General features: G+C 33.8%; 2 protein-coding genes across 2 annotated transcripts; one reads left to right on the forward strand and one right to left on the reverse strand.

Annotated features, from left to right (window-relative positions):
• On the reverse strand, positions 1 to 2071 carry LOC125585170 (mitogen-activated protein kinase kinase kinase 3-like). The gene has a single exon (XM_048753758.1). It carries the CDS (start codon positions 1732 to 1734, stop codon positions 862 to 864), a length of 873 nt encoding a protein of 290 aa, XP_048609715.1. The 5' UTR covers positions 1735 to 2071; the 3' UTR covers positions 1 to 861.
• A 15053-nt stretch (positions 2072 to 17124) lies between these two features.
• On the forward strand, positions 17125 to 18026 carry LOC106402005 (UPF0496 protein At3g57100-like). Its single transcript, XM_048755807.1, has 2 exons — positions 17125 to 17588; positions 17825 to 18026. Exons 1-2 carry the CDS (start codon positions 17125 to 17127, stop codon positions 18024 to 18026), a joined length of 666 nt encoding a protein of 221 aa, XP_048611764.1.
• The last annotated feature ends 7736 nt before the right edge of the window (positions 18027 to 25762 follow it).

The following is a 25762-nucleotide window of genomic DNA, read 5'->3' on the forward strand; positions in this document are numbered from 1 at the left end:
AGATTAGAGATTGAATGTAACATGATTTTCTAGGAATAGGTCCATTAGGTCCATTTTCAAAAAAATCACACGTGAATTAAGGTTGTGACTTCTGTTTTAATATTTAAAATCACTTCATAAATAGTATTACGATAGATTTTGTCAACGTTACTAACAATGAAAAAAATATTATTCTAGTTGACCTTTATAACATCTATATTACTATTAGCAAAATAAACAAAAGTAAAAAAAAAATCTGACGCCTGATAAATCACCCGATCATGATCACTAAATTCCCACGTTACCACATTAACACACATTTAAATTATTCATTTGTGGCCCTCTATCCATTTCAACCCCAACACATACACACCACATGAATGTTTACTATCTAATGCACCACAATATTCAATTTCCGTTACTTGGAATCAGAGCGAAATCCAAAATATGGTTCTAAGAGCACTTCCTTCTTCAACACGACGGTGGGTTCATCATCTCCACGACCAAAATAAACGGAAATACGAGGAGAAGAAGGAAAAGGAGACTTCGTTGTTCACTAGACAAACGGGTGTCTTAGACTTTTCACAGGCTCGGTCGGAGAAACACACCGAACTTCTCTACTAGGCCCGTGAAGCCACCAAATGAGTTTGTATTTTTTTTTGAAACTGAACCAAATGAGTTTATATTAATAAGAAACAAAATGCTTTTAACCAAAAAGAAAAAGAAACAAAATGCAAATTAAACGACAATAACTTTTTTTATATTTTTAACGACAATAACTTGACAATAACTTGACACCAACGAAAATAAAAACAATTGCTTTCCGGCTCATCTCCACCCGCAATCTCACGGCCCTCTTCATCACATTCCATCATATATCTTCTAGAAAAGCCTTCCTTGAACCACTCCATTACTTAGGCAAGAAGGAACTGGAAGCAGCTCAAGCGGTGGAGCCCCAAGACTTTGGTTAACAAAAGAATGACTCATGAGCTCCTCCGCGGTGGCTCTAGCCCTTGGATTCCGCACTCTACATCTCCTCACAAAGTCCCAAGTCATCTGCGATAGAGTCCCCGGCACGTAATCACTCCATCCACTTATAGTAATACCCATCATCTCAATCACCATGGTACCTAAGGACCAGATATCAACCGCCGACGAGATCACTCCACGTGGCCCGACCGCCTCAGGAGCCAAATAACCCGGATTGTCCTCGAACAAAGACCCATCCACTGGATCAGGTCCATTGGGTTCCTTAGCCGAACCGAAGTCACCAAGTTTGAGCTCGCAAAGATCTTCCTGAGCATAGCTCGGGAAGATGAGTATGTTCTCTGGCTTGAGATCACAATGGACATAACTGTGTTGGTGAAGATCCCTAAGCCCTTCAAGAACCTGGAAAATGCAATAACCGATGACGTTCTCCGGTAATGTCCCACCGGCTTTGGTCAGCATGTCTTTGAGTGAACCATGTGGTGCGACTTCCATGTGAATGGAACAGACTTTCACGTTGAATGGCATGGTTTCGTAGGAGACAGCAGGGCTCGTGGCTCTCACGGTGTTGAAATTGATTGAAAAGAAGCGATCCATGATCCTTACTTCTTTCTCGAGATCCTCTGAGTATTTGAGGAAAGATGTTTTCTTAGCCATGAGTAGTCCATCGTTGTTTCGAACCAGGGTGACATAGCCATAGTTTCCTTGCCCGAGAAAGCCTAGTTTTGGTAATGGAGTCTCGTCTAAAAACCACGAACCATATGACATGTTTAGAGTAATGGAGTCTCGTCTAAATTACAGTATTAGGGGTTTTTTTTTTTTTGCTTGAGAGACTTGAGAGATTTTGAAGATTGCTTTCTGAAGCATTACGTATATATATATTAGAAATCTGATTGGAAAGTAATTAAGCGGGGTTTGACTTCACTTGTAATTAAGAGTTTATTTGCATATATGTTAATATGAAAAAAAATTATATGTTGACCGGAAATTAAGTTGCATGTTCAAAGTCAAATGTTTTTTTGGCCCATTATTAATTTTAGATATTCGGTCAAATTCTTCTTTTTTGGGCACATTATTTATGTTTCAGATATGTGTTGCTATTAGTCAATTTAAGCTTTTGGCACACTATTTATTTTTTTGTAAATAAATTATTTTAGTGTTTTATTTATTTTTGATATAAGTTTTCGTTATCTTTACTGGTTTAGTATTTGGTTTTTGAAACCTAAAACCCAATAATTTTATATAATAAACATCTATAGTAGTTTAGCCTAATATTTACATTACATATTGACTTATGTTTACTTTTTACATTTTTAACTCAATCGGAATATTTTTGGTAATAGCGAAGTTACTGGCCTACATTACAACATAAAAACACATAATTTGTAAACCTATATATAGAAACTAACCATTACCATTAGTCCTTACTTTGTTAGAAACAAATGACAAACGAATGATAAATTAGATATATACATATCTGTATTTATAAAAATTTATTATAAGTTTATAATATTAAATATATACATATCTGTTTATAAATATAATTTAAATTTACCAAAATTGTTTATTTTATTTTAATTATATATATATATTTTTTTGATAAACTCTATCGGCTGATCCGGTCGGCCTCGGGAGTAGAGTGGACTGGGTACCACACTGCCTGACCCGAGTTTGGAATACCTTCCGACTAATGTCAGGGGGTGAACCGATCATCTGTTACAATCTACCATGTAAACCACTTGGGCCGAAGCCCAAGCCCAGACTGGCCAAATGATGATAATTTAGTTCCCAAGGGGAATCGAATCCATGACTGATGTGAGTATACACCAAGCCCCAAAAGATTACCACTAGACTACCACCACTTGGTTATTTTAATTTTTTATTTAATTTATCAAAATTTATGTTAAAATATTAGATACTTTAATTGGATTTTTCGTAGTTTTTAGAACTCCGCAATTAAATACTAATATTTATATATACATATGCATATTAAGAAACTTTGGAAGAGAACCTCCCTCCATTGGGGGTGATCTAAGACAGTGACGTTTTGTTTATTAAAAATATTAAGATTGTCTAAAGTTGAGTTTTTTTTTATCTACGATACAATGTAACAAGTATAAAATAATGGAAGTTCACCTTGGTTTAAAGTGATGACCTCCTTACTCAAAAGTTTCAGCGGTTGTTACTTACATTACAACCAATAAAAAATGGTGCCTACAGAAGAACCATTAGGCAGAGATCAAATTAAGGATTATATAAGAAAATTAAGAAACCATGAAATTAGTTTGAATACCTTCATTTTTGCTTAAATGACCACGATACTCCTCGTAAGTCTTCCTAACTTCCAACATATGCGGATCTAGTGCAATGTAAACGAGTGTGATCAATAATTCAAGTGCGCTAGGTGTGACTCCAGCTGAGAACACTTTTTGAGATCTTAAATGAATGTATACCATTAGTCCAGCATATGCAGCCCACTGGTTATACAAATCAGCAGCTTTAGGCATAATTCATAAACAACAAAAAAAAAAGAAGCTTAAAGCAATTTGATCATAACTTGAACAAACCAATCCATCTCCAAGCAACTCAATGTTCATACTACTCAAGTCTCAGTAAAAACATATGAAACGCCAGGTTTATCTAATACAATACATGTTAACTTGTCCATGTATCGTTGATGGCATCAGTTGTGCGCCAACTGTTTCCAACTTCTTCTGCCCATAACTGCAAACACGAAAACATGGTAAATAAAAGGTATTAATTTTACTCGTCCTATGTGAAGAAATTTTGATTTATGAACCACTCACAAAGTGAGTAGAAGATTGAGCTACCAGTAACATATAGTGCATCACACATTGGAGGATATCTCGACACCATAAACAGTAACAAGTGTTTTTTTTTTTGAAAACTTATTCCAAAAAGAGTTCATGATATATGGTGCCATATCAAATTATAAAGATCAAATCTTTCCATGGGACAAGGGCTTTATACCTAGGTTGAAACCAGTGCCGTGCGAGCCTTTAGAACTGCCATAAACGATTAAAAATAAAATGCCTACATTTAACTACAAAATGTTACCACAGTTAGTACATATATTAGAAATAAATAAAACTAATCAACTAAACAAATATTAGTCTTTACTTTTCCAAAGAAAAATATTAAGTTAAGTTTAAATCATTTAACCAGTTCTATTAAAATAAATAATATGACTAATATTTTATATGATATTCTTAAAGAAATATAAAATAGTCAAATCAAACAATCTTTTATATGAAATAACCAATTTTTATTTATTATATTGATTTTTTAACATTTAAAATGATTATATACAATTTTGGTTTCTTAAGTATGAAAGCTATATTTTATAATATACTCTTGTTTTCTTTATCATAACTATCATAAAAATTTCTCTAAACATTTTATTTCATTTGTATTCTTATTAATTGAATAGAGAAAACTAAAAAAATACCTTTATTATTTTGAAAAAATTAGATGTCCTAAGCCAATGCTTCAAATTTTTAGGCACGGTATATATATATATATATATATATTTCAGATAATCCACACCCTGGAAAACAAAACAGAGCTTCCACCAAACATTAAAACAGTACGATCTTTGTATGTAAAATGAGGGATGCAAGATAATCACTTTAAAAATACTTACGAAAAAGCAAAAGAATGGGGACGTTAAACATTATCTATACTATTAAAAATGAACTACATATTGAAACTAACCCTTAAAACGATAACTTAATTACACCTAAATACCACTGAAGTATTAACTAATCCTAATTTTAAGAATTAATTGTATTTTTCTTATTTAATACATAACTTCCTAAATCAAATGTACAATAAATTCATATGTACCACAATTAAGGGGGGTTATTGTGAAAAATATTCTATAGGAATTATTAAATTTTGAGATTCCGTTGTTATTGGTTTGTGAATTTTTAAAATCTAAATAAAATCCATTGTTATTGGGATGATGATTTTTAAATTCCACTCAAAACCCTTTGTCATTAGAAAAATTTAGTTTTCATTGATTTTAAGATTATATTAAAATCTATTGTTATTGGGATGTAAATTTTCTTTGTTTTTACTCATAGTACTCAACTTGGAGAATATCATCTATACCCATAAGATTTTTGAAATCAAAGTAATAAAATACACTCACATACAAAAACTCAAATTGAGGAATGAAATAATATACAAATCACAACTTTAACATAATACAATTCACAACTTAAAAAAAATAGAAAAAATATTAAAAATTTAAAATAAAAATTGTAAAAATAGTTTTAAAAAGCACTTTCGAATTTAAAAAAAAAAACATTTCAAAAATAATAATTCAAATATTTTTACAAAAATTCAAATTTAAAACGTATATTTTGAAATTATATAAAAAATATTTTTATTATTTATTATTTATATATCTATAAAGTAAAAGTATAAATTAAATTTTTTGATCATTTTATTTCTTGAGATCTTTTTTGTGAGAAAAACTTTTTTAAAAGTTGTTTAAGAATTGCCTTAATTGAAATGATTTTCTTTCCATTTTGTTTTCCATTTTTTTCTACCACCTTTAATTTCTTACTTTAAAAATTAATAACAATCAATAGAATTCTATACGCAAGTAATGAAAATCTATGTAAAAGTATTTGATAAAATTTATTCAATCTAGTTAACTTGTAAAATCCTCTCAACTATTAAAATCATCAAATTCCAAAAAAATTCATGTTCCAATAACCTCCCTAAGGCTCAAATTCGTAAGTCTCAAACTATTCAAATATCTTATCTAATAACTTTGATTGATAAATAATAGTATACAGTAATTTTTTTTTGAACAACCCAATAAATTCTTTATTTATTCTTTATTTATGATTATTAAAGAATAAATATTATATCCCATTTGATCTTCTTCTGATAGGTTGTATCCTTTTTGAAACATGTTACTTTAAAACGACGAACGCTCCTGATTATAATGTGTAGAAGGTAATAGAATTTTTTTTGGCTGCATGGTAGATAGTATCCAAAGCCCGTTAATATTTTTGATATAACTTTTTGTTTCTTTTACTAATGTTAGAACTTTTGTTTATTTTTCATATATCAACCGTGGACTCTATGCGTGAGTGTATATAATACTAATATTATTTATGTTTATTTTAGATATAATTTTTGTTTCAATTTTTTTTTAATAATCGAGTAATCGATACTATAATAATAAATATTATTGGGGATGCATACGCCAACTATATTTTATATGAAATCTGTTTTAAAATAGGAAACCTACATTATGCTTAATTTTTGAAAATTTGAAACAAATAATATTTTAATTTTTCAAATTCTATGAATTCAATTTTTTTTATGATTAATGAGATATACACACATTCAAAAGATATCTGAATCTAAACGAACTAAATATATTATTTTCCACATTAATTATTTTATTGATTTTTATACTCGACGTTTGTTACAAAATATTAAGTTTTTCTTTTGGATACCTATTTGAAATGTCCTTAATTTTCTTTGAATATTACATTTTCTGTCATTATCATTTAATTACAATAGAACAATAAAACACTCTTTTAAATATATATTACTTTCAAAAAATAATTAAATCAATATAATTTATATATTTCAATTAATTCAATATGAGTCACAAAGATATTCAAGTAAATTGAAAATGAAATATTTTTGGGAGTACTGTTAAAGTTAGCTATTTTTCGTGATTATTATTGCAATAAATAGTTATGTTATGCCATATCTTATTAAATAGGAGATATGCTTTAAATTTTTTAGTAAAATTTTTGAAAATATTTAATTTCCGACTTCCATTAATCAGAAACTTATATATGTCACAAAACTGTATATATAGAGAGTGTACTATATCGAAAGCGTCTACCAAAAACACTATTGTTAGCACAAACGCAATTCCATAGATTTGTCAAATCGTGTAATATAGCTGCAACAACGTAAATGATTGGTTTCATTTAAGTAAAACATTCTAGATTCGGTTGGTGAATCGAAGTAGAGGTAAGCGTTCCCACGCTTTGAAGGAAACACAACCAACACAATTATACATATAATTAGACCCATTTTTTACAAAAATAAATACTTCCAAAATTTTATATTTTTTCATTCGATTTTATCGAGAAAAATCCAGTTTTTTAAAGCGCGAGTCAAAGCTAGTTAAATATTAATTTTGACAAGCAGATTCGACAAAAGAAAAAAAATATCAAATAATACTAAATGACCGTTTACATCGGTCTGTAGTAAAAAATTGCAATACTTATGAGAAAGGAAAATAGAGAAACTAACCGTTGAATTTTGCAGTTGTATCTAGTAAAAAAAGGAAAATTGTGAAAAATATGAAAAAGAAAAAAGGAAATTTCATTTGCAATTTTTTGTTTATCTTCTTTTATGATTTTAAACAATTTGTTTCAGTTGTAAAGGTATGATGATTTAGTGAAATTTTTCGATTTTGTATGATTTCACTATGGATTCCTATAGAGAACTCATCTTCCATAAAGCTGTCACGAAAATTAGTTGACCCATTTGATTTTGGTACATGATTGGTGAAACCAAACAAAATGCCCACGATGGTTTTGTATAACGCATGTGGATAAGACTAGGTCTGGGCGTTCGGATACCCGTTCGGGTTCAGATCGGGTGATTCGGATTTTCGGGTTTTCGGCTTTTCGGGTGGAGATGTACAGAACCCGTTCGGGTTATTTTATACTTCAGATCGGGTTTGGGTTTTTAAGGTTCGGGTTCGGGTTATTTCGGGTATAACCGAACTATATAACAAATAATAATAAAAAATCCATGTATCCTTGATTTGACCATGTAAGACCAGAAACAACACTATTGTCTGTTGAAGTTACATTATTGATCAATTTAATATAAGATTTATGATTTTTCTGATTTTTTATTACTTTGATGAACACGAACTTGTATTTTTTTTCTTCGTGTAATTTATATTTGTATTATCTTGAATAGAAAATGGTAAAGAATCCATCTATTCATAAATTAAAATCAAAAAGACATCAAAATCAAACGCTGGATAATCATGAATGTCTAAGCTCATGCTTGTGTAAAGAGCAAAGAGAAAATAAAAGCTTACTTGTAATCAAACATAAATCAAAATCGCAAAGTATAATGATTCATACTTGTAATCGGTCTGAGTTTGAGTATGTATTGAACATATACGAAGATGAAGATGATGAGAAATCACTAGCAATTGAAGAAGAGAAGATGAAAAGTTGATTGGGAATGGAAGAGTAGGTTTAGGGTTAGCTATATATATTCGGGTACTTCGGGTAATTGGTTCGGATATCGGATATAACCGATCGGGTACGGATATCCGAACTGACTAAATCCTAAACCCGTTCGGGTTTTTTTATAGTTCGGTTCGGGTTTTTCGGATCGGTTCGGGTTCGGGTTTCGGTTAATATGCCCACACCTACATAAGACTATCTATTTTTTTCATGTTTCTCTGTTCTTTTTGTTAAAATGAGATTCACCACGAAAATAATAAACATGACTATATGAATGCCTCGGTCCAATGCCATATATGCTCGACCTCAATTGCCTTCCGTCAATATCTTGGACATGTGTACTTAGACCATCACCAACTGGTCCTAGAATTCTTAAGGCTAGAAGCTACTACAAAGCATCACAAATGATAAGTCTTTCACATAGTTTGATTGAAACAAGAAATATGGGAATATCTTATAAGTTCAACTTGCTGAAATCAATAATTTTTATTATTTTCTTTGAAATATTAATAAACTAGATTATATCTATAAATGGTTCTTACTTGAATTCCAATCAGCTAATTGTATAATCGTAAGATGATGCTTTCAAAGCCTCCTAAAAACTTATTTTTGTTTTACGATGTAGAAAATAAAATCCATTGACAGTAGTACAAAGATAAGAAAAAATAAAAATTTAGTGATGAATATTAGAAAATGAACTCTTTTTACAAGGGAATAAAAATCATAAATACATGAACTTGTTTCTCGTGCTAATTCCAGTGCTAATTCCAGTAATACAGATTCTTACGTAGTCATCTATACTATTATTTGCGAAGTGATTTTTCACATTTGAGCTCTCAAGTTAAAAGTTAGAGCGGTTAAAATTAATTATACCCTTAATAAATTTTTATATATAATTTATTATATAATTAAAATGAATTTTATATTTATACTATTTTATATTTTTTTAAATAAGAAAACTCTTATATACTTTGTTGTTATTTTGAAACAATATTTTCTGTTATAAAAGTTAAAAAATTAAGATATAAAACAATTTATGGTTAATGTTTTCGTGAATCTCTGTGAAAGTTGTTTAATTCTCCAATGTTAATGTTATGTTCTTATTGTTAAAGTACTTAGTTTACAACAGAAGCGATTCCAGGTGAAATTTAGCCGTTTTAATAGTTTCTCGTGGTACATAAAACAAAATTTATATCCTATATGAGGGAAGCTGCTATGACATGTGTGAAGCATGCACTAAAATCATATGAATTAAAAATTTCTCATTAAAAATAAAATATTTTAATAGGAAAATATTTTTCCAAAGTTTTATTTGAGAATTTTTTTAATTCAAATGTTATAATTTTTACTGAGAGATTCTAACTGAGAACCCCTCACCTAGATGTTCTAAGGTGTATCAATGTGTTTCAGATGTTTTATGTGTGTTTGCTTATGTAGAACCTTACATTTGTTGTTTTTGTATCACATTGTTGGACTCATTATAATGGCTACTTTGTTCTTGCAAGAACTGTGTTATTAATATTCTTATTTATATACGTATTTTTTCGCTCCCAATGGAATATTAATAAGAATGTTACAAGTTGGATTGATGCTTATTGTTTAAAGTTGAAGCATATATAAGAGAGTTTCAGTTAGACTTGTCATGGTATCTAACCAGAGTTAGAAGCCAGGATATCATCAGAATTAAGGATTAGGATGTAATATATACCTTTGAAGAACTCGTCGTATCCCTTCCATCTATAGCTGTCAAATGGTCCGTCCATGGTCCAAATGGGCATGACCAGTTGGACCATTTCAGTTTTGGGCACTAATGGGTGATCCATATTGGACAATGATCCAAACAAATGTCCAAGACCAATAGAGACCATGTCCAAATGGGCATGCCCATGGACACCCAATAAAATTTATAATTATTTTTTAATTATTAGTTTAGATCTTATTTCTAAAATTTTGAAATTATGTTTACTTTCCAAAATTATAAAAGTATTTTTTTCTTGTCAAAACTGTAAAACTATGTTTTCCTTTCAAAATCGAGAAATTTCATTTTTCCGTCGAAACCGAGAAATTGCGTTTTCCCGCCAAAACAAGAAATTGCGTTTTCACGCCAAAACCGAAAATTGCGTTTTCCCGCCAAAATCGAGAAATTACGCTTTCCCACCGAAACCGAAAAATTGTGTTTTCCCGCCAAAACCGAGAAATTGCGTTTTCCCGCCTAAACCGAGAAATTACGCTTTCCCACCGAAACCGGAAAATTGTGTTTTCTCTCCAAAACCGAAAATTGTGTTTTTCCGCCAAAACCGAAAATTGCGTTTTTCCGCCAAAACCGAGAAATTACGTTTTCCCGCCAAAACCGAGAAATTGTGTTTTCCCGCCAAAATCGAGAAATTGCGTTTTCCCGCCAAAACCGAGAAATTGCGTTTTCCCGCCTAAACCAAGAAATTACCCTTTCCCACCGAAACCGAGAAATTGTGTTTTCCCGCCAAAATCGAGAAATTGCGTTTTCCCGCCAAAACCGAAAATTGCGTTTTTCCGCCAAAACCGAGAAATTACGTTTTCCCGCCGAAACCGAGAAATTGCGTTTTCTCGCCGAAACCGAGAAATTGCGTTTTCCCGCCAAAATCGAGAAATTGCGTTTTCCCGCTAAAACCGAGAAATTGCGTTTTCACGCCAAAACCGAAAATTGCGTTTTTCCGCCAAAACCGAGAAATTACGTTTTCCCGCCGAAACCGAGAAATTGTGTTTTCCCGCCAAAACCGAGAAATTGCGTTTTCCTGCCAAAACCGAAAAATTGCGTTTTCCCGCCCAAAACCGAAAATTACGTTTTCCCGCCAAAACCGAGAAATTGCGTTTTCCCGCTGAAACCGAGAAATTGTTTTTTCCGCCAAAACCGAGAAATTACGTTTTTCCGCCGAAACCGAGAAATTGTGTTTTCTCGCCGAAACCGATAAATTGCGTTTTCCCGCCAAAATCGAGAAATTGCGTTTTCCCGCTAAAGCCGAGAAATTGCGTTTTCACGCCAAAAACGAAAAATTGTGTTTTCCCGCCAAAACCGAGAAATTGCATTTTCCCGCCAAATTAATGAAATACATTTTTCCATCAAAATTGTGAAATTATGTTTTCCGTCAAAATCGTGAATTTTTTATTTTAACGATAAAACTATTGTTTTGGGTTAAATTGTAAAGTTATGTTTTCTTTTGTTAAACTCATAAAAACATGTTTTAGGAAGTCCATGGACACCCATTGTCCATTTGGTCTTCGCCCAATTGGACCATGTACCAATTGGTATTTGTCCAGTTAAACCATTTATTAATTGGACACGTCCATAGCCCGCCCAAAATAAATTGGACTGGTGAGCCCGCCCTGTTGACACCTCTACTTCCATCTGGTTAAACACAACATATTATCAAAAATAAAATAAAATTACGTTGTCAGTAATGGCGATAGATAGGTGTGTGAATTATCCATCACTAATTACTTCACCAACATATTTATGAGACGTATGATCATCAACTTTTATTAAAGTATGATCATCAATCTGTCCTTCGAATATATATGTATAATACATATATTGGTAATATAGCGTTGTCGACGTTAGCAGAGACATGGTCTGATCAATCTGATACGGATGACGTCAAGTGGCTCCAGTTAACCCAGAGTTAAAACAAATATAAGACGTCAGCATCATTTATTTATCACACGTCTTTTTTTTCTGAACACCTATTTATCACATATGTCCATCTGCCATGTGCGTATGTGACCACTAACTAATTCTTGCACTCTCCCGTTTGTACTTTGCCTCTTCTCCGTGTGCTACATGCTCCACCTATGTCCCCACTCAACGTGCGAGTTTCATACTTGCAAGTTACAATAATGTGATAAACCAATCACTCATGTCCAAGGGCGGATCTACTTAAGGTAAGTAGGGGGCAGCTGCCCCCCCATAAAATTTTGAACTTGCCTCTAAATGTTAAAGCAAAATTAAGTTGCCCCCGTTGAAAAATAGTTTCTGCCCCCCTTCCCTAACTTAATCTGTTCTCAAATCTCTGTGTAAAATACCATTTCCCTTTTCTTAAATACCATTTATTATATTTGGTATAGCATTACCACGTTTCCTTATTTAATTTGAAAACATTTAACCATTGTTGCTTAAATAATAACTTGTTGATGGCTGTAAATATCAAATAAACATTTATTTAACTAATAAATAAGAATAAACATTTTTAGTTTATCAAAATACACTCAATGGTGATGAAATTGTTTTTAATTAGTTATCCACTCATAGTGAAAAATAAAATACTTGTTTTGAGGAAAGTTTGTTTTTATTATCTGAACATATATGTATTTATATTTGTCACACCAAGAAAACATGGAAATTTTGTTTTTAAAAATTGTTTTTACAAAATTGAAATTTCTTATTTACATTTATAAACAAAAGAAATAGGAGGTTTACATCCCTATTAAACTATATTGTATTTCACTTAAATTGAAAAATGCATTTATAAAATAATTGTTAATTAATAATTTTTTAAAAATTATTATTTGCCCCCGATGAAATGTTTTTCTAGATCCGCCACTGCTCATATCGAACAAAAAATAATACTACAAATTAACTTTACCAAGACTGAAAGTTAGAAAATTTTACATAGTGATTATAAAATACATATTTCATTTAAGGCAGAAACATGGCCGCTCTAACTTTTAAAAAAAAAATGTAATGCTACACTCAAATATAAATTTATGTCCATATTTTTCATATAATTTTTTTATAGTGCCCAACAAATAACTAAAATTATTGTATAAAATTGAGATGTCCTAAATAGTCGTTTCCTTTGTCTATGCCCCGGACCGGGTCTGGGTAGAAAAATTGCGACATGTGCCATACGCATTGAAAATGTATTTCATCAACTACCTCATGAAATCTAAAGTGCTAGTATCAGTTAACTTTTGTGTAGACCGAATAGTTTTTGTGTAAACAATTATTCAATGATTTAATTAGTTAAATATGGAGATGGTCCTAGCCATATGTGCCAAAAAAATATTGAATAAGAAAATACTAGGTGATGATCCGCGCCCTGCGCGGAGTGAGTAGACTAAAAAAAATTATAAATTTAATCAATAGATATTGAATAGGTAAAAGCAATAGTGAGATATTATACATGGTTTAGATTTAGGAGTTCAATCCGATAAAACCGAACCGAAATAGAAAAAATGTTTTGAATTTGGTAATACCGAATATACCGAATGGATATTATTTTTTTTAAAATGCGCTATATGGATATGGTTTGGCATATAAACTAATTATACTGATCAAAGCGAATAAAATGAAAATATGTTGTATAATTATATGTAAATTCTATAATATAATTAGTAACATATACATAATTTATTTATTGATATGGTCTTCATACTTAAAATTTTTATTTTACTAATTTAATATTTTGTTTTAAGTCAAAAGATATATTTCATCTTTATCAAATTAAAAAAAAACATAATTTTATTTTTTTACGCTGACATATATGTACACTAATATTTAGTTAATAATATTATGGATTGCTAATTTTTCTATTCTATAGAAAATATTATTGTTATCAACTTAATATGTTTACTAATTATTTTAAATTGTAAAAATAAATAGTCGATTTAAAAACGAAAGTATCTTCGTGTTTTATTAAAGCCAATATTTAATTATATAAAGTAAAATTTACAAAATTATAAAAGATCATTTTTTTTAAACAAAATGTTATTAAAGACAAAATGTTATAAAAGATTATATTTATGGTATTTTGGTATAAAATCAAATAAATCGGAAACTGGCTGTATATAAACCGGACCAAACCAAAATAGATATGGTCTTTAATATAGTAGCTATTTTTTATAAACTGGAATACCGAAAAACCGAAAAAACCGAAGAAACCGAACTGACATCAAAATTGAACACCCCTATATAGATTAGCAGAAGTAACATTTGATTTCTTTTAAGATTTAAAGAATATATAGCATAAGAAAACCATTTCACGGGTCTCTCCACCAGCAGCCGAATACTGCTTCCAAAGTTTTATGACTTTCACCCATCTTCCACAAAGACTTATTTGGCTCAAGTCAGAGATGAAATTCATCCCACTCATTTTCTTTGCTAGTTTTGAAACGTTTAGGTTGTAATACCGTATATATTAGGATAGTATGATATATATACACAACTAATAAAGTTCTGACCCATGAGATTTGAAAAAAAAATGAATATCCCATTGCCACAAAGGAATGTTGCAAATCCCTAATTGTTCGTACATTTCCATACAATTATAGAAAGTATTATATGCAAGGAGCTAAAATAAAAGAAGTCCATATTAAAAATGATATTTGACTTTAACCTTAACCGGAAAGAATTATATAAATTTCCATAGTTAATGTCTATCACCATTTATGTTAATTTCGTAATAAAAAAATCTTGTTGCAAAAGTTAAAGGATTGAAAGAGATTTAATATGTCATTCCTTTTTGAATGTATTTTACAATCACTCGAGATTGCGTTTAAATTTTTTATATACGACATTTTGATTTTACAATATAATCGAGTTTCTATAGCTCAATCCCAAAATAAATGTCACATATCCCATAAAATACGAAAAAATTAATCAAAATTAATGTCACGTACCAATGTTTATAGTAGAACATAATTATGAATCGTGTCCCTAAAAAATGTCAAGTATCATTTATGAATTGTAAAGAACATGATATTTGACTTTAAACTTAACTGGAAAGAATTATATAAAATTCCAAATTAACGTCTGTCAGCATTTAAGTTAATTTTGTAATAAAAAAGTCTTGCTGCAAAAGTTAAGGGATTGCAAACAATTTATTATGGAATTCGTGTTTGAATGTATTTTACAATCACTCAAGAACATGATTATTAACAATATATTATAAAAATATGGATTTTTGAAAGGAGCCAAAATAAAAGAAGTTCATATTAAAAATGATATTTGACTTTAACCTTAACCGGAAATAATTATATAAATTTCCATATTTAATGTCTATCACCATTTATGTTAATTTCGTAATAAAAAAAATCTTGTTGCAAAAGTTAAAGGATTGAAAGAAATTTAATATGTCATTCCTTTTTGAATGTATTTTACAATCACTCGAGATTGCGTTTAAAATTTTTATATACGATATTTTGATTTTACAATATAATCGAGTTTCTATTGCTCAATCCCAAAATAAATGTCACGTATCTCATCAAATACAAAAAAAAATTAATCAAAATTAATGGCACGTACCAATGTTTATAGTAGAACATAATTATGAATCGTGTCCCTAAAAAATGTCATGTATCATTTATGAATCGTAAAGAACATGATATTTGACTTTAAACTTAAGCGGAAAGAATTATATAAATTTCCAAATTGATGTCTGTCAGCATTTATGTTAATTTTATAATAAAAAAGTCTTGTTGCAAAAGTTAAGGGATTGCAAACAATTTAATATGGAATTCGTTCTTGAATGTATTTTACAATCACTCAAGAACATGATTATTAACAATATATTATAAAAATATGGATTTTTGTCTTAGCTATCGAAATTTGTTATATAGCCATGATATAATAGCTAACACAAATACACTTAATGCATGCTAACTTCTATAAAATAATACAACATATATATCGAAGAATCCACTAATATTATACTACGAATTTGTAAAATAATGCAGTATACACATCGAAAAATACACTAATATTATGCCACACCACATTTGGGAAAGACAACCTTTCGTAGTTGTCTAAGTGTATTGTTAATAACCGTCAGTGTACACCATAATTTTAGTAATGTAATCACAATTCATATATTATTTACAACTATCAATTGGTTTTTAGTAATGCAATAAAGAATCATATTGTATATTGTATGAAAGGATCCAAATAATAAATAATGGCATTACATGTAATTAGTTTAGGCAAAGAAGGATTATTTAATAAAGGTTGTGAGAATGATTCTCATGATGACACATAAGTAATGACATTTTGGTTAATCACACATGGGGATAAGGTTAATTGTTAATAATGCTCCTCAAATAATAAAAAAAGGATATAATAACCAATTTTTAGTGAATTTATTCGATTTCTTATGATTTCACTATGGATTCCTATAGAGAACTCATCTTCCATAAAGTTGTCACGAAAATTAGTCCACCCATTTGATTTTGGTACATGATTGGTGAAACCAAACAAAATACCGACTATGGTTTTGTATATAACGCATGTACATAAGACTATCTATTTTTCGTGTTTCTCTGTTCTTTTTGTCAAAATGAGATTCATCACCGAAACAACAAACATGACTATATGAATGAATGCCTCGGTCCTGCCATAAATGCTAGATTTACAGGGTGGATGTTTACTAATAAGTATTTATAAATGGAGATTTCAGAAGATTATTATTTTATTCCATATTATTTCTATTTCGAAAATACGAGTGTCACAGTTGTTACCGAATGAATACAAATCACTGAACAATAATCGAAAACTGTAATAATAAACCAAACTACTTGGAGTTGGAGCTTTTCCCGCCACAAGACAAAAACTCAAAGATCTTATTCTTAACCAACGTGCGTCCAAACTGCACAAACCCATGACACCTTTCCGTCTCCCTATCCACGTCAAAGAGTGTTGACTTCAACCTCCTTTTTTCCTTCTTCGTCCTTCCCATAGCTACAGCCACTGACGACTGCAGTGGTGGATCTAGAAATTATTTAAGGTAAGGGCAGATTTATCAAATAAGTAACAAAAGAAAAGTAGACTAGTGGAAAAAAATTATCTTTTAATATAGAGGCAATAATTATTAATCTAAAGAAATAATATTATTTTTTATTGGGGGCAGCTGCCCCCATGCTACCCTACGTTCTTCTGCCACTGCTGTTTCTTAACGGCAAAGTCCACTGTTACTCTAATAGACCTCAATTGCCTTCCATCAATATCTTGGACATGTCTACTTACGACGTCGGTGTGGGATATTTTCTCGGGAAACTTCAGATCTGTCATCAAGATTTAGCCAAGATGATCTTGAAACTAATGTCGATGATAAAGGAGATCAACAAGAAGTTGCGATGCGTACATGGACGTAGAACGGTGGTCACGGCGGCGATAATCTCTCTGGTGATTGCTCTAGTGACGGTGAGCAAAATCGCCGCGGTAATATTCGGATATCTGCCAGTTGAGGCGGTGACGACGTTCGTGGCTTCGAAATGGAAGAAGTCGACGGCGACTCTGAAACAAAAGAAAACAAAAGAAGACGGTGGTGTCGTCAATGGAGAGAGCGACGATGGTGGCTCTCAAGGAAGTGGAGAAGATCAGTAGACTGGTGAGTAGGTTGGAGGCGGTAAAGAGGTCAGTTAGAGCAATAGCAGACTTTGTCGTGGCACAGAGGAACGTAGGGTAGCATGGGGGCAGCTGCCCCCAATAAAAAATTAATATTATTTCTTTAGATTAATTACTATTGCCTCCATGTTAAAAGATATTTTTTTACCCTAGTCTACTTTTTCTTTGTTACTTATTTGATAAATCTGCTCTTACCTTAAATAATTTCTAGATCCGTCATTGAAAAATGGTCGTCAGTGGCTGTAGCTATGGGAAGGACAAAGAAGGAAGAAAAGAGGTTGAAGTCAACACTCTCTGACCTGGATAGAGAGACGGAAAGGTGTCATGGGTTTGTGCAGTTTGGACGTACGTTGGTTAATGATAAGATCTTTGAGTTTCTGTCTTGTGGCGGGAAAAGCTCCAACTCCAAGTAGTTTGGTTTATTATTACAGTTTTCGATTATTGTTCAGTGATTTGTATTCATTCGGTAACAACTGTGACACTCGTATTTTTGAAATAGGAATAATATGAAATAGAATAATAATCTCCTGAAATCTCTATTTATAAATACTTAAAAGTAAACATTCACGCCGTAAATCAAGTATATAAAATAAACATCTGAAATAAAAATAATAACATAAAATTGAAAGTCTGATATAGGAACGAAACATAAACGCGTAAAAGCCCCAAGACCCAAAAGGCCAATAACATCCAATATCACCAGTCCGATACAATCACTCTTGCTCGTCAGTCTAACCTGAAAGGGGGAAAATGAGGGGTGAGTAACATGAGAGTCACTCATTGAGGTATGAGATGTTAAACCGCAAACCACTGACTCAGTACATAGCACTACGACTATGTAGGTCTAGCTCTAGCATGCAACAAACACGGTGTCTATTACACCACACAGAGCAAACGCTAAATGTCTAGTGCACTACCCAGCTACAACCCATGCGCTTGTAGTACATAGCTACTATTTGCACCACACATTAATACATAACTGCGTCGCTAGTACTGTCTATCTCTGTACCCCGCACACACCACCCGCTGTGTCGCTAGTACAAACGTCTTTGTACTCCTGCACAACACCCTCCGCACAACAACACATCCGCTGCGTCGCTAGCTCTCAGACATCTCTGAACCCCTGCACTCATCAATAGTCCCTACTGTTGTTGATCTAGAAACATGTGATTTGCTAATACATAAGGTCCTTCGTCAAATCAAAGAGAATTTGTCAAGAATAAACTAATAACACACTTTTCTTTGGGAAGTCAAAACTACCTCTTTTGCTGTTTTCATTGATTTAAATAGAAAAGATGGAACACTAGTTCCTACAAAACATGAAGCAAATGGGTACATGAAGTTGAGGAAAACTCAACATGAGAGAGTTGAGTTTGTTCTCCTATAAGTCAGGAGACCAAGTCATTCTCTTTGTTATTTGCTGAACTTAAATAAATAAAGATTAAATAATAAAGCAGGTAAACTAATTAATTAGATTGGTAACGTTAGAGAGTTGAGTTTGTTTTGCAGTCTCATCATATATCAATCAAAGGTCTTACATGTTGGCTGTGCATTCTTCTCGCTCCCTTTACCTTTTGCTGTTAGAGAAGGAATTAAAGAGAAGACAAAATCAGAGTTTATCGAAAGGGCGGAAACCAATCTCTAAAGCGGATATTAAATTGAAAGATCAATTATTCCTAATCAGCTCTATCTATCTGAGGGCTCATCACGTAAATCTTTAGCTAGGAAACAGTACCAACTACCAACACGTTAAATATATGACAAGTAGGAAACACAAACACCTGGCTCTGATTCCAGAAGCAATAATGTTCTGGAGATGTTCTGTAGGAGATCCTCAGAGCATTTCTCAAGGTGGAGAGCAAAGACTACTAGAAAATAAAAAAGCAGCATCAACAGTTTTGTTCAGCTTCTGTTTCTTATTGACTTATAGAAAGTTACAGGAACTACACTGCAAGAGCTCTATCTAGGAAAAAAAAACCACATCAACCAATCAAGTACCATGCTAAAATGACATTGTTGAAAAAAAATGTAATAGCCACCTTCCTTATCTAAATCAAGTGCTTTTGAAGCTAGCTCTTCCAGCTACAGGACTATCCGAAGGCATAGCTGAGATTATGTTTGTGTATGGTCGCTTACAACTAACTGACATACCTCCAAATGAGATGTCGACGGGGACTGCTGACATTAAACAAAGTCACATAAGTCGACGATATGAACTAAATAGGAAATGATTTGGTCTGGAAAAAATGCATTACCATAATCAATTCCTACAGAGAACCTTCGGTAGCTGCAGGTAACAAAGACGTATCATGGATAAAAACTCTATAGGTAAACATGAATATTACATGATCGACACACAGACCTTAAACCGACAGCAGTAAATGGAGCCTATTTGTACTTAATTTTTTCCCAAAAAAGTTGGAGGCATGAGGCCAATGTTTTACTTAGCATGCCAGGTCAAACTCTCTTTTCCCGGCGATGAATGGTGAAGAGACTATTTAATTTCTAGTTTGTTATCCAAGTGTCATTCGCTCATTCGATGACCTGGAAAAAAATTGTAGATTTTTTTTCCTTCTCTAATTGTTGCACGTCGGATTTGGAATGAAGGGGAAAAACATTCTCAAACTTTTTTAAAATATATAATAAATCGTTTAAGGTAGCTTATAATTTCCTTATTTATTTTATTTTGTCGATACTAGTAACAAGGAAAGAAATATTATTCTAGTTGACCTTATAAAATCTCATACATACTATTTAACAAAATAAACACAAGAAAATAAAATTTGACGCCTCAAAAATTACCGGATCACTAAAGTCCCACGTAACCACATACACACCACATGAATAATCAAATCTCTTAGAAACACAAAGAGTTATAAGAACAACTTTTCTTATTAGCTTTAGAAACTACTCAAAACTAAAGATCTCAATATGTTTCTCTCAGATCATATGTAACACATCTCCATTAGACCTATATTTATATGAAAGACAATTCCCTTTAACATGTGAGATATAAAAAACACAAACCTAACCTAAATAGAAACTTCCTTTTCCTATTTCTAGGTTTCCTTATTGTTTTTATCTTAACATATTAAACATCTAATAATATGTTAAGTTTCCACAAGCTTGGAATTATCCAACATTCACCCCCTTAATTCCAACTTGAATTAGGGAGATCAATTTCTTGAACTCCGATTAAGCTCCTCATTTGCTTGAACATAATCCTTGCTAATGGCTTGGTAAGGATGTCAGCCTTCTGCTCAATACCCGGCACATGCTCCACTTCGATATGCCCGTTCTCCACACACTCACGAATTAAGTGATACTTCTTGAGTACATGCTTACTCCTTCCATGGAAAACTGGATTCTTGGTTAGAGCAATGGCTGATTTGTTGTCGATCCTAAGCTTGACTCTCTCGCCTTCTTTGCTTAGCATCTCACTCAACAATTCCTTGATCCATATAGCTTGCTTCGCTGCTTCTGTTGCTGCCATGAATTCTGCTTCGCATGATGACAATGCAACCGTCTGCTGCTTCTGCGACGTCCAAGTAATCAGTGATGAACCGTAGTAGAATGCATGTCCTGACGTGCTCCTCCCGTCATCGAGATCAATGTTGTGACTGCTGTCACTATAACCAACAACACTCCTTGACCCATCTCTCTTGAAGAACAGACCGTAGTTTGTTGTTCCTTTCACATATCGCAATATGTGTTTGATGGCTTGTCCGTGAGTGTCTCTCGGATTGTGCATGTATCGGCTAAGAACACCTACTGCGTAACACAGGTCGGGTCTTGTATGAAGCAGATACCTCAAACATCCTATGATTCTTCTGAACTCGGTAGCATCTATCTCTTGCTCATCTTCAGCTTTTGAGATCTTCAAATTCGCCTCCATTGGAATTTGAGTTGCGTTACACGCTTCCATCTTTGTGTCACGCAGGATTCCTTGAGCATACCTCTCTTGTTTTATTCTGATTCCGTCTGCTCCTTGAATCACCTCTATGCCAAGGTAGTACGTTAGCTTACCTAGATCTGACATCTCGAACTTCTTAGACATCTCCTCCTTGAATTGCCTAATCACCTTAAGTGAAGTTCCTGTCACAAATAGATCATCAACGTAGATGGCAATGATCAAGACGTCTTCTCCTTCAGTCTTGCAGTACACTGATGGTTCCTTCGTGCACTTCTCAAATCTCATCTCCTTGAGAACCTGATCGAGTTTTACATTCCAGGCCCTGGGTGCCTGGCGTAACCCATACAAAGCCTTGTGTAACACATACACTCGATCCTCTTCTCCTTTCTTTTCGAAACCTTCAGGTTGAGTTACATACACTAACTCCTTTAGATCTCCATTCAAGAAAGCGGTCTTCACGTCCATGTGATGTATCTCCCAACCGTTCGTTGCTGCGAGGGCTATTAAGAGCCGAATGGTTTCAAGTCTTGCCACTGGTGCAAACACTTCATCGAAATCTATTCCTTCTCTTTGTACATAGCCTTTTGCCACAAGTCTCGCCTTATACTTGCTCACTGTACCATCCGCCTTTCTCTTGATCTTGAAGATCCACTTCAACCCTATAGGTTTCACTCCAGCCGGTCTATCTACAAGTTTCCATGTCTTGTTTCTTGTGATAGACTCTAACTCGGCCACCATCGCCTCAACCCATTCTCGTATGTGTTCAGCTTCAAAATAGTTCTCTGGCTCGCCATCCACTGTGAGCAACAGCATTGCACTTTCTTGATCTGCAAGTAACACATAATCATCGAGATATATTGGTTTTGTTATGGTTCGGCCTTGTCTGGTCACCAGCGGTTGACCTCCACCGTTTTGGTTTGCATTGTGATCCGCATCTTCTTCTTCTTCCTCATCTTGGTTTATAGCTTCCTGTTCATGATCCTCACCTTGATCATTACCTTCTTGTATATCACCCTCATGTGGAAGCTTAAGCATGCTCGGTTCACAATCAGCTTGGTTTGTTGTAGACGCCCAGTCCCAAGCTTTCTCTTCATCAAAAATCACATCTCTACTCACCATCACCTTCCTTGTGTCTGGATCATAAAGTCTGTAGGCTTTGGAACCCGGCTCAGTTCCAAGATTGACCATACTCTTTGATCTCTCATCCAACTTCTTCAGATAAGGACCAGTGATTTTCGCATGAGCTACACAACCGAATATCCTCAAGTGCTTGATATTTGGTTTCCTCGATGTAAGGCATTCGTATGGCGTTTGATTTTTCAAGGCTTTTGTAGGAACTCTGTTGATGAGGTAAGTTGAATGTCGTACAGCTTCACCCCACAAGTAGTTCGGCATCTTCATTGCCTTCAGCATACTTCTTGTCATTCCCATCAAGGTTCGGTTTCTCCTCTCCACAACACCGTTTTGTTGAGGTGTGTAAGGCGCGGTTAGGTGTCTTTTAACTCCATTCTCTTCACAGAATAGATTGAACTCAGCTGAGGTAAACTCTCCTCCTCTATCGGTGCGAAAGGTTTTGATGGTTGAGCCTGTCTGCTTCTCTACACTCTCTTTAAACCTTTTGAATCGATCGAATACCTCACTCTTCTCCTTCAATAGCATAACCCACATATACCTAGAGAAGTCATCGATCAAGACAAAGACATACTTATTATTTGCAGGCGTTGGTGGTGTGATTGGACCACACAAATCTCCATGCAATAACTCTAATGGCTTTGTCGCACGAAACATGGCTTTGGTCGGGAATGACTGTCTGATGTGCTTCCCTGCGAGACATGCGTCACACACGCTTTCTTCGTGTGTTACACACGGCATTCCTACGACCATCTCCTTCCTTACCATGTTATTCATCACTCCATAGCTTATATGTCCTAGCCTAGCATGCCACCTCCATGTAGCATCTACGTCCCTGATATGTAAACATTTCGGGTAGCTTATCTCCATAGGGGTCTTGTAGAGACGGTTTGGAGATCTTGTCACACGAACTAGCAACCTTCCATGCGAATCTGTGAGCGTTAAGTAGACATCTTTCATGTTAACCTCACATCCGTTTTCTGTTGCTTGCCCAAGACTCAATATATTGTGCTTCAGATCGGGTATGTAGTATATGTCCTTGAGTGCCTTCTTCTCTCCAGTCTTGCACACAAAGGTAACCACACCCTTTCCTACAATGTCAACACACGATCCATCACCAAACTTCTCCTTCCCTTTGGTGTTGAGATTCAAACTCGAAAAGAACTCCTTGTTCCCTGTCATGTGATTGCTCGCTCCATTATCCAAATACCAGACACTTGCACTGCCTTTGTCGATATCAAGATTCTTCGGAATCACCTTATCTTCGTTCAAAAACACCACCTCGTGTACATAGAGGTCATCAGCCTCTTCTGTCTCGTTTAGGTTGGTTTCTTGATTCTTCTCTGTCTTTTCGGGACAGACAGTTGCGTAGTGACCAGGCTTGTCACATCTCCAACATATCAGCTTTGAACGATTCTTCTTCGAGTTGTTATCTTCGGTGTGTGACGTACGGTTTTGGTTGTGTGACCTACCTCGACCTCTGCCTCTACCGTTCCGTCCTCTTCCTCTACCACGGGAATTCTCATAGCCCCTCTGACTATGCTCTTCATTGTTCGAAAACATCAGTTTCCCTTGGTCTTCTTTCTGAGTTTCTTCTCCTACACGCTCCTCGTACGCCTTAAGCCTTCCAACTATGTCTTCAAACCCCGTCGAGTTGAGATCTAGGACTTGCTCAAGTGATGCTACGATCTGGATATACTTGTGTCTTGGAAGACCCTTCGAGAACTTCTTGACCATCTTGGATTCTTCTATGTTTTCTCCCAACGAGGTTGCTTTGGATGATAGGCCCGATATCTTCCCCGCGAAGTCATCGACCGTATCTGCATCATCCATCTTCAACCTATCAAACTCTGTCATCAACGTCTGAAGTCTCGCCTCCCTTACACGATCAGCTCCTAGGTGTCGCGACTTGATGGCATTCCAGATCTCTTTTGATGCGGTTTGTTCTCCCACCTGGAGAATCAAAGTCTCTGGAACAGATTGAAACAAAAGAGCTATCGCAGCATCGTTCTTGTTTTGATCATCTGAACCGGGTTCGATTGTGTCCCACACTTCATGAACACGTAGTAGAACCTTCATCCTCATCGACCAAACTGTGTAGTTTGTCGGTGACAACATCAGACATTGGATGGATGTAGATCCAAAGTCCTTCGTGCGTGGAGCCCTAGTCACGTCTGCCATCTTGCTTACGCGATCTCTTGTTCACAAGCACCAGGATCTTAAGCTACAACTTAAGCTTAGATCGAGTCTCCAACCTGAGGCTCTGATACCAATTCAAATCTCTTAGAAACACAAAGAGTTATAAGAACAACTTTTCTTATTAGTTTTAGAAACTACTCAAAACTAAAGTTCTCAATATGTTTCTCTCAGATCATATGGAACACATCTCCATTAGACCTATATTTATATGAAAGACAATTCCCTTTAACATGTGGGATATAAAAAACACAAACCTAACCTAAATAGAAACTTCATTTTCCTATTTCTAGGTTTCCTTATTGTGTTTATCTTAACATATTAAACATCTAATAATATGTTAAGTTTCCACAAGCTTGGAATTATCCAACAAATAATGCACCACAATATGCACCTTCATTTACTTGGAATTAGAACGAAAACCAAAAGATATGGGTCGTCTAAGAGAAATACCTCTTCAACACAAGTTACAATGATGGGTTCATCTCCACGCCTAAAGTCCCCCTGTCAAGAACTTGCCGAGAATAGGCCAAAACCCTAGGTTGTTCGTCGTGTAGGCGGAGAAGAGGAAGAGGAGACTTCGTTGTTCACTAGACTAACAGATGCATTGGATTTCTAACAAGTTCGGTCGGAGAAAGACGCCGAAGTTCTCTACGAGGCCCGCGAAGCCACCAACTACGGTGGCAAGATGAGCAAAGAACAGGTCGGTCTTCTTACTTAACCACACCACTTTACAACTTTTTGGCACAACGATAATTATTACTCTACTCATGAAATAAATCCAAAGTTCTACTACACACAAGTCACATAAATAACAATACCGGTCCTTTACTCTCTTTTTTTTTGTAATTAAACCATGTTTGGTGCTTGAATAAGAATCATGGATGAAAAAATATACTTATGATAAAC

Source organism: Brassica napus, chromosome C4 (genome assembly GCF_020379485.1).
Source record: "Brassica napus cultivar Da-Ae chromosome C4, Da-Ae, whole genome shotgun sequence".
Lineage (NCBI taxonomy): Eukaryota > Viridiplantae > Streptophyta > Magnoliopsida > Brassicales > Brassicaceae > Brassica > Brassica napus.